Source organism: Schistocerca serialis, chromosome 4 (assembly GCF_023864345.2).
Source record: "Schistocerca serialis cubense isolate TAMUIC-IGC-003099 chromosome 4, iqSchSeri2.2, whole genome shotgun sequence".
Lineage (NCBI taxonomy): Eukaryota > Metazoa > Arthropoda > Insecta > Orthoptera > Acrididae > Schistocerca > Schistocerca serialis.
The window spans coordinates 762,054,202-762,070,008 of NC_064641.1; the positions used below are offsets into that span (position 1 = coordinate 762,054,202).

At 39.6% G+C, this 15,807-nt stretch overlaps 1 protein-coding gene across 3 annotated transcripts in view; it reads left to right on the forward strand.

Annotated features, from left to right (window-relative positions):
* The window catches only part of LOC126473307 (uncharacterized), a 262,415-nt gene extending 247,036 nt beyond the window's left edge, over nucleotides 1–15,379 (forward strand). For all 3 annotated transcript variants that reach the window (XM_050100282.1, XM_050100284.1, XM_050100283.1), the window contains 2 exons: nucleotides 4,136–4,327; nucleotides 14,614–15,379. In XM_050100282.1, coding sequence (XP_049956239.1) covers nucleotides 4,136–4,327; nucleotides 14,614–14,762 — 341 coding nt within the window. In that variant the 3' untranslated portion in view covers nucleotides 14,763–15,379. The remainder of the gene's footprint in view (nucleotides 1–4,135; nucleotides 4,328–14,613) is intronic.
* The last annotated feature ends 428 nt before the right edge of the window (nucleotides 15,380–15,807 follow it).

The following is a 15,807-nucleotide window of genomic DNA, read 5'->3' on the forward strand; positions in this document are numbered from 1 at the left end:
AGAATCATACAATATTATAGTATCAAAACAATAAAAACTAAGAAATAAAATCTGAAGATGTATGGAAGGAAGGTGGTTATGGCATACATTTTAATTAAAAGAAACCAGTAGAAAATTTTGGCGTACAATTTTGTTAATGGCAACACTGGGATATCTCAGATATGCTATCCCAGTGTTGCCATTAACAAAATTGTACGCCAAAATTTTCTACCGGTTTCTTTTAATTAAAATGTATGCCATAACCACCTTCCTTCTATACATCTTCAGATTTTATTTCTTAGTTTTTATTGTTTTGATACTATAATATTGTATGATTCTTTTTAAATGTAACTGCAATTTGACTAGGATGAACAACTGATTTTCTACCGGTTTCTTTTAATTAAAATGTATGCCATAACCACCTTCCTTCTATCTATCAGTGGAACAAACCAAAGCTACAAATGTAATAAGATAATTTTAAGTAACAGCACATTGTGCCAAATGCTGATTACTCTTATTTTATAATGATAGTTATTTCTTTATTTTGGCATTTGGAGGAGAAAGCTGGTGACTGCATTTCTATTAAAAGATCTCCCTGCAAAGAGGTATGCCTTTGTTTCAATGATTGTCACTCCAACTCAGTTATCATTTCATTGCAACTCTGACCCCTATTTTGTTGTAATATAAAGTGAGCGTAGCTGCCCTTCTTTGAACTTCTTTGATGTCCTCTCTGGTAAGGATCCCATCCTAAGTGTGTGTCTGTGTGTGTGTGTGTGTGTGTGTGTGTGTGTGTGTGTGCGTGTGTGCGTGTGTGTGTGTGTGTGTGTGTGTGTGTGTGTGTGAAGTTACCAATTTTTGTGTCATCAGGTATCTTGTCTAAATAATTTTATAATTTGTTTTGATCTACTATTGACATTACTAGATGATAAATGATCTTCCACAAACAATCTAAGTAGGCTGGCCAGATAGTCTTCTAAACTTTTTATATAGATTAAGAACAGCAGAGCACATATAATATTTGTGGTATCACACATCAATACCACACCATGGTTGTCAAAGTTGGCAACGCAACTGCAAGTTTCTGTCAGATGCCGAGAGAGGTCATATGGGTTCTGAGGGACCCAACAGAGCACACCCACTGAACCACCACCCCATATAGGATTACTGACAGCAGCCAGACAGCCCACTGACGAGATACTTTGCTGGGTGACACTATGCAGATCCTGCATCATTGCAGCTCCGGCACCCTAGTTAATGCATTTGTTCAGACAGCCTCATCCTTGAGGTTATTATTATAAGCTGGACTCTACCTCTTGCTGCATTATTTGTAATGAGTCTTCGTACACTTGGAGAAATACAAGCTAAGTAAATCTGCTTTTTGTTGTGTTAGTTTGTTTGCTTATTATTTCTGCTGCTGTCCAGCTTTCCTATGATGACAGTTGCTGTGGCACTTTGTAGCCCACCTCTCCATACCATTTACATGAAGTCTTACATGATAACATTTTGTACATTACTGTAAGTTTGGTTACAGTAAATGATTTCCTGTCAATTACTGCGACATTTATGACAGAAAATCATGGATCCAGTCACATACCGAAGAAGATTATAAGATAAGATAGGTGAACAGTTTTATCAGAAACCACTTATGATGAATGACTTCAAAAGTCTTCTCAAAGTCGAGTAATATGGAATCAACTTGAAATCTTCTGTTGATAACACTCACTACCAGTACTTCAGGTGAATAAAGAGTCAGTTTCTGTATCTGCACTGCCTATGTGTCAAGGAAACCAGTCTAGTCCATTGCCAGCCCTGATAATACACACTTTAATCTCTCTAGGATGAAGGATTACAGACCTAACACTGCCACCATACACTGTTGCAATTTGTTACTGAAAACCTTGCTTGATGGGCCAATCCATGTTATGTGAAGCCATTGTGAATTCTACACTCCTGGAAATTGAAATAAGTACACCGTGAATTCATTGTCCCAGGAAGGGGAAACTTTATTGACACATTCCTGGGGTCAGATACATCACATGATCACACTGACAGAACCACAGGCACATAGACACAGGCAACAGAGCATGCACAATGTCGGCACTAGTACAGTGTATATCCACCTTTCGCAGCAATGCAGGCTGCTTTTCTCCCATGGAGACGATCGTAGAGATGCTGGATGTAGTCCTGTGGAACGGCTTGCCATGCCATTTCCACCTGGCGCCTCAGATGGACTAGCGTTCGTGCTGGACGTGCAGACCGCGTGAGACAACGCTTCATCCAGTCCCAAACATGCTCAATGGGGGACAGATCCGGAGATCTTGCTGGCCAGGGTAGTTGACTTACACCTTCTAGAGCACGTTGGGTGGCACGGGATACATGCGGACGTGCATTGTCCTGTTGGAACAGCAAGTTCCCTTGCCGGTCTAGGAATGGTAGAACGATGGGTTCGATGACGGTTTGGATGTACCGTGCACTATTCAGTGTCCCCTCGACGATCACCAGTGGTGTACGGCCAGTGTAGGAGATCGCTCCCCACACCATGATGCCGGGTGTTGGCCCTGTGTGCCTCGGTCGTATGCAGTCCTGATTGTGGCGCTCACCTGCACAGCGCCAAACACGCATACGACCATCATTGGCACCAAGGCAGAAGCGACTCTCATCGCTGAAGACGACACGTCTCCATTCATCCCTCCATTCATGCCTGTCGCGACACCACTGGAGGCGGGCTGCACGATGTTGGGGCATGAGTGGAAGACGGCCTAACGGTGTGCGGGACCGTAGCCCAGCTTCATGGAGACGGTTGCGAATGGTCCTCGCCGATACCCCAGGAGCAACAGTGTCCCTAATTTGCTGGGAAGTGGTGGTGCGGTCCCCTACGGCACTGCGTAGGATCCTACGGTCTTGGCGTGCATCCGTGCGTCGCTGCGGTCCGGTCCCAGGTCGACGGGCACGTGCACCTTCCGCCGACCACTGGCGACAACATCGATGTACTGTGGAGACCTCACGCCCCACGTGTTGAGCAATTCGGCGGTACGTCCACCCGGCCTCCCGCATGCCCACTATACGCCCTCGCTCAAAGTCCGTCAACTGCACATACGTTTCACGTCCACGCTGTTGCAGCAAGCTACCAGTGTTAAAGACTGCGATGAAGCTCCGTATGCCACGGCAAACTGGCTGACACTGACGGCGGCGGTGCACAAATGCTGCGCAGCTAGCGCCATTCGATGGCCAACACCGCGGTTCCTGGTGTGTCCGCTGTGCCGTGCGTGTGATCATTGCTTGTACAGCCCTCTCGCAGTGTCCGGAGCAAGTATGGTGGGTCTGACACACCGGTGTCAATGTGTTCTTTTTTCCATTTCCAGGAGTGTATATACCCATGTAATGACACCAGACCCTTTATTGACATACTGAATGTTATTGTGGATGAATGTTATCTCCAATAAGTGCCACGTTTGTTGATTACAGACTTAAATATCTCTGATAACATATCTTCCTTTGGTAATTATATACTTCCTATATTGTGGGGGATCCATGAGTGTATGGCAGAATCAATTTTCATTATTTTTTGGATGAGCGAATATTTTTTCATGGTTTATTGAACGCTGTTGACTCATTTTGCCATGTAAACCTGGAGTTTTTCCTGTTGAATTTTAAGTCATAATAAGAGAATGTTCCAATGTCTTTAACAAACTTTTTTCACAGGGTGTAGGCATAGTGTATTTGGCAACTGCCATTTTGAAGCATCTATAGCATGAAAATCACATGCAAGAAGGAACTCAAAACCTGGTCATTTGAAAACTCACCATATCCATGCACATTCCATGTGCCACATTCTACACAAAAAAACCTGACTCTGGCTGGAATGACAACTGCAACAGAAAGACAATGAGTGCCACATGAAGTTGTCTTAGCATGATCTTGTCGTAGCTTAGTAAATTACATTAAGTAAAGTGCAATTTTGTGTCAGTTGCAATCACTTTACGTAATGAGTTCCTATGAGCTGCTAGTATAGTCAACAAAAAAGATTGAGTTTCAATACCCACACAATCAGTTGAAGCATTTATCTGTTTGACATTCCCTTTAGTCACTACAGTTCATGAATTTGTATGCATGTATTTTTATTTAATTAATTATCCATTGCAATCTCTCTTTTCAGCACTCATATTATTCCACGACTACATACCAGCTCTCGTTGTAGCTGGAGCTCTTGGAGTGGCTAAGGGTTTCAGAACTGTCTACATGTCAATTGTCATTCCTAATTATGTTCCTATTGAGAGGCTGGCATCTGCTAATGGACTACAAATGGTGGTCAATTCATTTTTTATTCTAGCTTCAATTCCAATGATGGGTACGTTTAACATTTTCAAATGTTCCTTTGTACAATTTAATGTTTAAGAATTTCCTCTTGCCATAAGAATATAATATTTGATCATTTCATTTACACAAACAAAAACCCAATCATACATTAGTCAAGTGTTTTTAATATTTTATAAAATAAGAATACAGATTTGACAGAGCCTCAGTAGGAAGACATTACACCCATAAATCAAACTAGACAGACTTATGAACATAGTAACTGTAGTTAGAAATAGAAGACACAATTTCAGTACACTTTAATATCAATGTATTCTTTTTACCTCATCTAGCTACTTTTTCCCTTTGACATCCAATTAGGAACAGAGGTGCTGATACGGTAAATGTGTCTGTCTTTACATCGTGCTATTTATTATATTCCACCAGTGACAGATATATCAGTTTTCTTTGCGTAAGTCTGCTTGAGATAGGTGGATAAGTCTTTGTATTATAAATGTATGCCCCTAAACAACAAACTGCTGAAACAAACTATAGCTTTTCCAGTGGATAAATACCACCATTGTCATTTTTAATAAAATCTATCAGATTGCAGTTGTTTGTGCAACACTACAAATTTCAGCAACTGTTTTGGCTCCCAAATTAGGTGGATGTCAACCATATAGATTAGATACAGGGTGTAATCAAACATCAGTTTATAGCTTACACAATATCTCCTCATCACCTGCAGGACTTACACAATTTATGCATAGCTGCTTGATACTGTTTACACATAACTATGCACATGTTATGATGGACTAAACCTTATTTATGCATTAGAAGTACATTACTGGTTAGGTGGCTATAATATTATGGATTAGGAGAATACATTCATCAACTAACTAAATGAGACAAGTTGAAAATTGTTCTTCACATTGTAAATGCCTGACAAGCAAGAGGGGAGGGATATGACAATTACTTTGTGTAATAGTAGTCATTACCTATGCCAAACAAGAACGTTACCTTAATGCTTTCTACATGCGGTGCCTGAGATCCTCGGAGTAACGTGGAAGGACCGAGTGACCAACGAAGCAGTGCTATCTAAAACTAACTGCAACAGTATTTCAGCTATCTTGAAGCAGAGACAACTGCGCTGGCTGGGACATGTCCACCATATGGATCCTGAGAGATTACCACATGAGGTGATGCTTGGAGAGATCTCTATACCCAAAAGGCCTGTAGGACGTCCTGTATTGAGGTTCAAGGACTCCTGTAAACGAGATATGGAGAGCTTTGGAATTGACACAAACAGATGGGAGGCACAGGCTAGCATGTGAGCAGAGTGGCGTGATGATATATCATCTGGAATGTCGAAGCATGATGAAGGCTTGTTAGACAGATTAAGGCAGAAAAAGCTTCGCAATGCTACCACTGCTTCTGCCTCAGCAGCCAGATACACCTGTGACAATTGCGGCAAGAGATGCCGTGCTGCCATTGGCTTCACAAGTCATATAAACACACAGACACTGCAACAATCATCTACCAAGATGTCGTGGCCAATATATATAGTCATTACCAAATATAGTATCACTTTGTACAAGGAGCTGAGACCTCAGACATCCATGGTATGAGGCTTGTAAAAGGTAGTGTTATGATGCAAGGCCAAAAGTTCTTACCCTATGTGTAAAATATTATAGCAAAAACATACTTATTTTTCAATGTGCACCCTTTTTAGGCTAATAAAATTTGACCAGTTTTCCACTAGTCAGTAGGTTGTATCAGTAAATTGTGATTCCATTAAGGCCCATATTACACCATCGATGTTCTTTAATAAATACTTTATAAAAGCTAGGACAACACTCTGACTTTTATAAAAGATGTGATAAAAGTACCACAGTACACTGTCAAATATTTTATAAAATGTCTTTTATTAAAGATATTTCACAAATATCTTTATGCTGTAATATAGGCATAAGATGAAAAACACTGATTAGGGCTACTTGAATGGATTTTCCAATAATTCCAGCCTTTTTTTTCATTTCTGAAGCTCCTTTGTGGACAGCTGCAATGTTTCAATAAAATACTTCTTCTTTCTTTTGTAATCAATGCTTCTTCACTCTTTTTTCCCTCTGAAAGGTATATGTAGAAATCTCTAGTCATTGTTCTAACCTTTTCAAGGTAATCAGTGAGGGAATCATTCTTACAACCCAGATAATACTGGATATAGGGGAGAACAGTGCACAACGTAACATGATACACAGTGAAACATTCCATTTCAGCTATTTCTAGTAATATTTTTTTCTTCACTTTGATATCATTATGAGAATATGTGTACTATGAGTATATGTTGTATCTTTTTGATAGTCAGAAATCACAATTAACATCTGCTTATAAATTATATATTTTCTATAATACATACAGCTATGAGTAATTTGCTATCTTGTGATCAAATATACACTTTTACCAATATATTCACCAGTTGTAGGTTATGAATCTTAATTCAGTTTAGCTGGTGGTGTGTTTAGTACACAGTGAACACTTGTATACAGTACACAGTGAAACAGGGTATACTTATGGATTCTGAAAAATTCAAGCCTACGACAATGTATCAAGTTGCAGAATATGTTGTTGAAAGTTTTATTAAGACAGTGACACCAATTTTTTTTAAATTGCATGTTCATATATTAATTAATGGCCAAATTATTTTTGTTTTATTCTATAATGTGGACAATGATTTGTCCTTGTAAATAAATACAAACATTTTGTCTTTAAGAAATAATTTCTTCAAAATCATCAAAAACACAATATTTGTTTCACTGTATATTCTCCCTTAAGCTTTTCAGTGGATAAAACCGCTTGCATGATTGTTTACTAATAGCCATCAGGTCTCACCCAAAATTTTGACAGCTGTTTCATTTCTCATTCATAGTCACAAACAGACAAAATAAATTAGATGAATTCTCTCTAAAATAGCCTGAAATTGCTGAGAAATCCTTCTTTGTTTACTTTTTATTAGCGTTCAACAAAAAGAAATAAAGGGTCATAATTTATTATCAGTTTGGAGACCATGAGGGGTATTCTCAACCAGTTAATAAGAAAGGGTTCTCTTATCATGTGCACAATATCTTACCTCATGGTGCCTGAAAGTTGTATCTGAAGAGTATCTGCTGAATACAGATGACAAATCACCATTAACAGTACCACATACCAGTGATTCATGAGACACTGAACAGAAGTTTGGAATTTAATCCTGGACATTGGCACAAAGTCTAGTAATTAGAACTATGGGAACGGGATACGATTATCAGTCGAATTCAATAACTATCCCCATTAAATTCCACATAGAGATATATTTCGTAGTTAGTCAAAAACGTGTACACAGCGTGAGATACAGAACAGAACTAAAAACTAACATGGAGGCTCAGCAGAGCAATAAGAGTCCAAATATGTTGTTAATCATGGTCGATACAACCTATCGATGCCACAGGACTTTATACAACAATTTCTCCTCCCCTTATGGGCTAAGTACTGGTACTGACAATTTATTACACCACATGAATTCAGACAGACTACCTGTGAGTGAAGCACCATGGTATAGACATGTTAATGACCTCAGCTATGGACATGTGACGTTCGCCTGCTTTGTTTCTTCATCAATAGTCCTCAGTGTCAACATACTGAATTTTTGTACAGGCTGAAAAATGGGGGATGGAAGTTCAACACTGACTATTATAAATGATGTAGCTGACAGTTGCACAGTGAGGTATGAGACCTTATACCTCTATATAATAAGCTATAAATGGTGATGATAACTTCACAATTAAGAAATGTATGATGACATGGCACTCCAATTAACAGTTTTTAAAGGTACGCATAAAAGATGCTTGACTTAGAAATATGAGTAAACATAACTATCCCATAGATGAAGCTAACTCATTATTTTGCAACATGAACCAACATGTTCCCTCGGTGTCTTTCACATTGGCATGCCTGAATCCTTTTGGGTTTACAAGCTGTATCACTTCATATAAAATGCTTGAGCTTTTGATGGCTGTCTCTGCCATCATCATCAGGAGTAAAAACTACTGACTGCCAGGGATGCCACTATGTACTGCTTTTACAGGCATGATAGAAATGTCTGGAACTTTCTGGAACTGATGCACAATCAAAAGACTAGTTGCGCAACTCTTAGCAGCTCTGATCTAATGCAGGACCAATGACACCAGGTGGCAAAATGGGTCAGTGCCATGTCTGAAACTGTCACTCCTTTCTCCCTACAAGTGTCAAGCTCAATATCCAAAGCCCACACCCCTGTCTTAGTAAGTGTGCAACCATAGTCTCTGTTAAAATTGTTGTGGTTTCTTTTAATCTCAGCTGCCTGCTTTCAAGTGCCACTGATGAAGGTTGCCTCACAAATCAATGTGGGGCAATGGGCAGTAAGAAAGAACTTGTGCTACAGAGACATGGACTGAAACCAGTGTTCTGGCATGAATCCAAGATTCTTTATGCCCTGTTAAAGATGATGTAGCTCTTCGAGTGCCCAGTGTGTATGGTGTCCCTTGCGAATGCAGCAGCATCTATATAGGTCAAACTATTCACATGCTTACTGACCGCTTTGCTGGGCACACATGACATTAAGCAAATGGAGCTTGAGAAGTCAGCCCTAGCTGAACATTTCCTGAAAAATGAGCATAGTACACAATTTGAAAAAAATTAGATACTTGGCTTCTACCTCATCATACTGGGATTATAACAATTTTAACAGAAATCATGGATGCACACTTAATAGAACATCAGGGCACACATTGGATATTGAGCAAAATCAGATATAGATGCTAGGGGAGGCAGGAGTGACAGTTACAGATGTGGCACAACTGGTTCCATGATGGACCTGAGCTGCCACAAACTGCCCACGTTGTCTTCCATGATTCCTCTGGTCCTCTCTGGAAGGTTCCATAGGCTACCACCACAACTATGTAAACAGAGAACTGTGCCAGCCTTGGCAAGTCAGTGTTACATGGATTGTAGGCTGAGAAGATTTTATTCATAGACCAACATAACATAAACATAACTCCATTTACATCACAACCTTTTCTTTGTCATGCATGTATTAAATACTACTCCCTTATAAGTGGACTTGAGGAATGTAACACAATGGATAGAAAACTAGACTTGAATCCAGGAGAAGTGGAGTTCAAATGCCTGTCTCAACATACCGATTAAGTTTTCCATGGTATCCTAAAGTGAATTAAGATGATTCCTACAAAGACTGAATATGCTATGACTTTTTCCTTCTACATCTTTGTCTAATCTGAGATTATTCTCTGTCTCTAATGACTTGGTTGTTGTTAGGGTTTTAAACTTTAATATTCCTCCTTTATGTTTCTTTTTCAAACAGTGAACATTTAAATCAGATTCCAACCTCCATGAAATATTTAAACAGCACCAAATAAATAGTAGCACTGCAGGGAGAAGGCTTCATATAATTTCTTTATCACAAATTAAATGTTCCAGTTATTTTATCAAACTGTCCTGGATTTGATTATGTCCAAATATGAATTTTTCAACATACTACAGTTAGAGTAGGTATCTGGCAAATGCTATTCTCATATCTTGAAATTGTTGATTTTACTTTGACTGCCAAAAACATTAAGTACCTAGTAGGAATATTGATCAGATTCTGTAAACATATATACCAAGAACAGATGTGTAAATTATTAGAATTGCAGAAACCAACGACAATTACTATGACCACCAAAGTGCATTAACGTTGCCACCACGTGATCATGTTATCAGTTACAACAGGTTATAGCACATCATATTATCAGTGAACATTATGAAAGATCATGCAGAATATCACACACTGGCATGAGACAAGGATACTGGCACATGACAAAGTTCTGAAGTGACCTTATTATGGGTCCACCTGATTAAATTCTGAAATACTGATGCAAATGGATCAGTTATATGTGATGATGACCTGATGGGAACATAAATTAGAATTTTATGGTGTCACTGGTAGTGCTGCAGAATTGTTTGAGTCTTACCTAAATAATGCAAAATGAGGAGTGTTGTTACAAAATACCTGTGGAATAACCGATCAGTCTTCACTTGATTGGGAATTAATTACATGTAGTTTTCCTCAAGGTTCCATCTTGAGTCCATTGATTTTTCTTATTTACATTAACGGCATCTTGTCTGTTACATTGGAAGATGCTAAGTCTGTTTTGTTTGCATGTGATACAAACATTGCAATAAGTAGCAAGCCAAGTACAGATTTAGAAATGTCTGTGAATCAAATTTTCACTGACATTAATAAACAGTTTAAAGCTAATTCACTGTCATTAAACTTGGAAAAAATCCACTGTTTGCAGTTTGGCACCTGTAGATTTCCTTCCAGCAAGTGTATAGCACATGAAGACATGCACATAGAAGATGTTGACTGTGTTAAATTTCTGGTATTACAACTCAAAAACAAATTTAGTTGGGTAGGGCATACCACAGAATTGCCTAACTACCTAAACAAGTCTGTATCTGCAATGTGAATTATGTCAGAAGTAGAAGATATAAATATAAAAAAACTTGCATACTTTGATTACTTTCACTCTATTATGTCATATGGGATCATATTTTGGGGTATCTCGTCAAACCAAACAAAAGTTCTTAGAGTGCAAAAGCATGTAATAAGACTCATTCCTTGTGTAAATTCAATAAAATTATGTAGATACCTGTTCAAAGACCTGGGTATTCTAACTGATGCTTCTCAGTATATTTGTTCTGTAATGAAATGTTTCTATTTCCAACCAATAGCTCAATACATAGTATCAATACTAGGAATAAGAGCAATCTGCATAAAGATCTAAAATCACTTACCTTGGTCCAAAAAGGGGTCCACTATTCAGGAATACACATCTTCAATAAATTGCTGAACTTGATTTCAAATGAAGCACAGTTTGAACAGGGTTTATAAGACTTTTTGGTAGGCAACTTCTTTTACTCTAAAGAGGAATATCTTAACAGGGACTGTTGGACCAGCTTAAGTAAAAACATCTGTTACATTTCAGTTGAGGTGTTTTTTCTTGTTGTGAGTTGATTTTAAGTGATCGATATAAAGAGATGTCAAGTATTTACTCATTCCTTGTAATAACACTTACCTTCTTTACTGAATTTCCCAGTCGCTGTCTTGTTTTCTCTTGATGTAGTGCTCCTGGTGTGCAGTGCCACATACTTCACTGTTGACTCATTTACCTTTGCAGAGGGGTGAGGGCTATAAGAGAGCTTCTACATCTGAACAATTCACTACGAAATCACAAAACATGGTTTCCATTATTCTTCTATAATCAAATAAGTTCTCAACTTATAGCAACTGATAACTGGCAACCTGTTCATACATGATGCTTCAGTGCTTGACAAAAACCATAAGTTTATATGTAACTCGAGATAGCATAGCATAGAGGCTATATAACAACAATCATTTTTCTTTAGTGCTTGTCAATTGTTGTCATGCCCCTTTCTTCTTTGGAGCCCACAGCACCCACAAAGCACAGCAGCAAACTGCAGGTGACCCTTCATTGGCCAGTCCAAAGTACACATTCCTCACTGGAGAGTCCAAATTACACATCTGTCGTCACTTCCTGTGTTGTGCCACCATTTTTCTTTCTTATATCTGCACATAAACTCCAACAAACCTGGGCACAGTAGATGCTCCTTATGCTGATGCTAATTGAAGTTACATTTTTTCATATACATATTTTTCATCAGTCTAGTGAAAGGGAAGTGAGACGTGTTGCTATGCTTTATAGCTACATGTACCACTTCATAGTTTTGACACCACTTGGTCGAAACAGTCAAGATTAGGTATTTTATGTCTGATAAATTCATTAAAAATGCATAACTACAAATCATTCTGACAGTGTATAATTATATAAATACACTCCTGGAAATTGAAATAAGAACACCGTGAATTCATTGTCCCAGGAAGGGGAAACTTTATTGACACATTCCTGGGGTCAGATACATCACATGATCACACTGACAGAACCACAGGCACATAGACACAGGCAACAGAACATGCACAATGTCGGCACTAGTACAGTGTATATCCACCTTTCGCAGCAATGCAGGCTGCTATTCTCCCATGGAGACGATCGTAGAGATGCTGGATGTAGTCCTGTGGAACGGCTTGCCATGCCATTTCCACCTGGCGCCTCAGTTGGACCAGCGTTCGTGCTGGACGTGCAGACCGCGTGAGACGACGCTTCATCCAGTCCCAAACATGCTCAATGGGGGACAGATCTTGCTGGCCAGGGTAGTTGACTTACACCTTCTAGAGCACGTTGGGTGGCACGGGATACATGTGGACGTGCATTGTCCTGTTGGAACAGCAAGTTCCCTTGCCGGTCTAGGAATGGTAGAACGATGGGTTCGATGACGGTTTGGATGTACCGTGCACTATTCAGTGTCCCCTCGATGATCACCAGTGGTGTACGGCCAGTGTAGGAGATCGCTCCCCACACCATGATGCCGGGTGTTGGCCCTGTGTGCCTCGGTCGTATGCAGTCCTGATTGTGGCGCTCACCTGCACGGCGCCAAACACGCATACGACCATCATTGGCACCAAGGCAGAAGCGACTCTCATCGCTGAAGATGACACGTCTCCATTCGTCCCTCCATTCATGCCTGTCGCGACACCACTGGAGGCGGGCTGCACGATGTTGGGGCGTGAGCGGAAGACGGCCTAACGGTGTGCGGGACCGTAGCCCAGCTTCATGGAGACGGTTGCGAATGGTCCTCGCCGATACCCCAGGAGCAACAGTGTCCCTAATTTGCTGGGAAGTGGCGGTGCGGTCCCCTACGGCACTGTGTAGGATCCTACGGTCTTGGCGTGCATCTGTGCGTCGCTGCGGTCCGGTCCCAGGTCGACGGGCATGTGCACCTTCCGCCGACCACTGGCGATAACATCGATGTACTGTGGAGACCTCACGCCCCACGTGTTGAGCAATTCGGCGGTACGTCCACCCGGCCTCCCGCATGCCCACTATACGCCCTCGCTCAAAGTCCGTCAACTACACATACGGTTCACGTCCACGCTGTCGCGGCATGCTACCAGTGTTAAAGACTGCGATGGAGCTCCGTATGCCATGGCAAACTGGCTGACACTGACGGCGGCGGTGCACAAATGCTGCGCAGCTAGCGCCATTCGATGGCCAACACCGCGGTTCCTGGTGTGTCCGCTGTGCCGTGCGTGTGATCATTGCTTGTACAGCCCTCTCGCAGTGTCCGGAGCAAGTATGGTGGGTCTGACACACCGGTGTCAATGTGTTCTTTTTTCCATTTCCAGGAGTGTATTAGCTGTCCCAGTTTATTGTAATGTATCGACATATTTTGTCAATCTCTTGATGATCAGGGAAGTGAATATTATGTTCAGATGTTGTGTATTGTTTATTAAAAATTTTTTGATAAATTCCACACTTATGAGAATCATCTCATTTTTGGGTCTATGGAAGAAGAATTGAATCTAATCTAATGTAATCCAATCTTATCTAAACACATTATTGAAGTTCTAGTCAATCATGTCCAACTCCACCAAGGGAGGACCATGATATTGGGTGTCAATGACACTGTAAGACCTTTACATCCATGTACAAGTCATGGACTTACTTCATCACCCTTGATCATCCCACATCATTGGTCTGAAACTAGCAGAGGTTGGGTTACTGAATTACTGTCTCATGAGTAGACTGTCATAAACTGTACACCACAGATAACTGCCTTTGGAAGTGTACCATACTGGGAAAGCAAGGCTTAATGTTCAGCAATAAATCTCAGTCCTTCACTGTCTCAGATTATCACCAATTGTCAGACAGCAACACCAATACATGACAATACAGTCTGGCAATTAGTGTTACCCCTGCTTCATGGAAGAGCCTCCCATCTGATTCCAATTGAATATTTGTGGGATGAAGTTGAATATTAGTTCCATCACAGTGCCAATATTCTAGACGTCAATGGCCAGGTACAACAGTTGGGATCACTTTTTCTCAAGAGAGAATACAGTGGCCTCTATGATTTCCTTCCCAGCTGAATCAATGTACATTTCCATGCCCAATATACTACTGACAATCAACCAGCAGCATGCACTTAATACCAGTCTTATTATTCATTTAACTTGATTTTGAAATCACTGAAACAGAACCACATGACGTATCAACACATAGTTTCATTTCTCTGCCTCCTTCTAAACACTTAACTTCTTTAATCAGAAAATGTGCCTGATTAAAATATTTTTTTGCTGTATTGTTTCTTAATTTGTCTTGTATTAACTAAAGCTCTTTCTTGTTATAGGCTACATTCAGAAAGCTACAGGAAGCTACAGCATGTCAATTGCAGCACTCAACCTTATAACCTCTCTCACTGTAATACTATGGACTTCCCAGCTGGTTATTCGATGGTACAAGAAAAAGAAACGTGGAGCTAATAAGGAAGCTGCATAAGTTAATTTGTACTGAGAAAACTTGGTCTGAAAAAGACATTCTGCTGTTCACACAAGACATCACTCTCTGTGATATTATTTAATGAACGATATTTCCTCTTGTTGTAACAAAGCATACAACAGCTGCATCATGTTTCATTTTTATACAACATCGCTTTTACTATTTTTCATATATGTGAGTTGAGTGGAAGTATTACCTGCTGTTGTTTTTATAGTGCTGTTGAATTTTTTTATTCCATTATTTTGTAATCACACTACATGATGTTACATGCAGGTCCCAGTACATATGATTGGCTCTGTCAGTGAATATGGCTTGTAGCTGGCTTGTTAGTAGTGAAAACTGAACTGTTTTATTTTTTACAAACAAGAAAAATATATCCTACAAAGTTCTAATTGTTACGTGGACATAGAACTACAGTTCAGCATGCGATTGGAGAGAGAGGATTACTAAGCCGCCAAAGAATGTTATCAGTATTCTCAACTAGTTAAAAAGTATTGATTATTCATGTTTGTTATCTAGTAGAAGCAGGACACGACTAATCTTATTCAGAATTTTTAATTATGTTTAAGTTTATATAATAGTATAATTTCTGAACTGACAAAAATATTTTCAAATAAATAAGAAAGAAATCAAAGAACAAAAATATGATTTCATTAATAATTTACATCTATGTACTAATAGTAGTGGTACTTTCTGAAACATATTTGAGTGATGGAAATATTCTTGTGCTTCTCAGTTGCTTGTCAGCAAAAATTAAAATTGTAATATGTGTTGTGAGTAATGAATGCAAACAATTATCTGAATAATTTCCACAAGCACTAAATAGTGCACACTTGTTGTAACAGTGACTACCAAAAGCAACATGTTTCACTTCATACTAAGTATTTTCAATGGAATAAACACTATGCCCAAGATGTTAGCAGAAAGCACATACAGCACAATCTGAAGATGTCTGCAGTCCATTCTGAGTGAAAACAAACACATATGCTGAGATTAAGTGAAGAACTGCAGTTGTTGTGGCACAAGAAAATCAGTGCATCTCAAC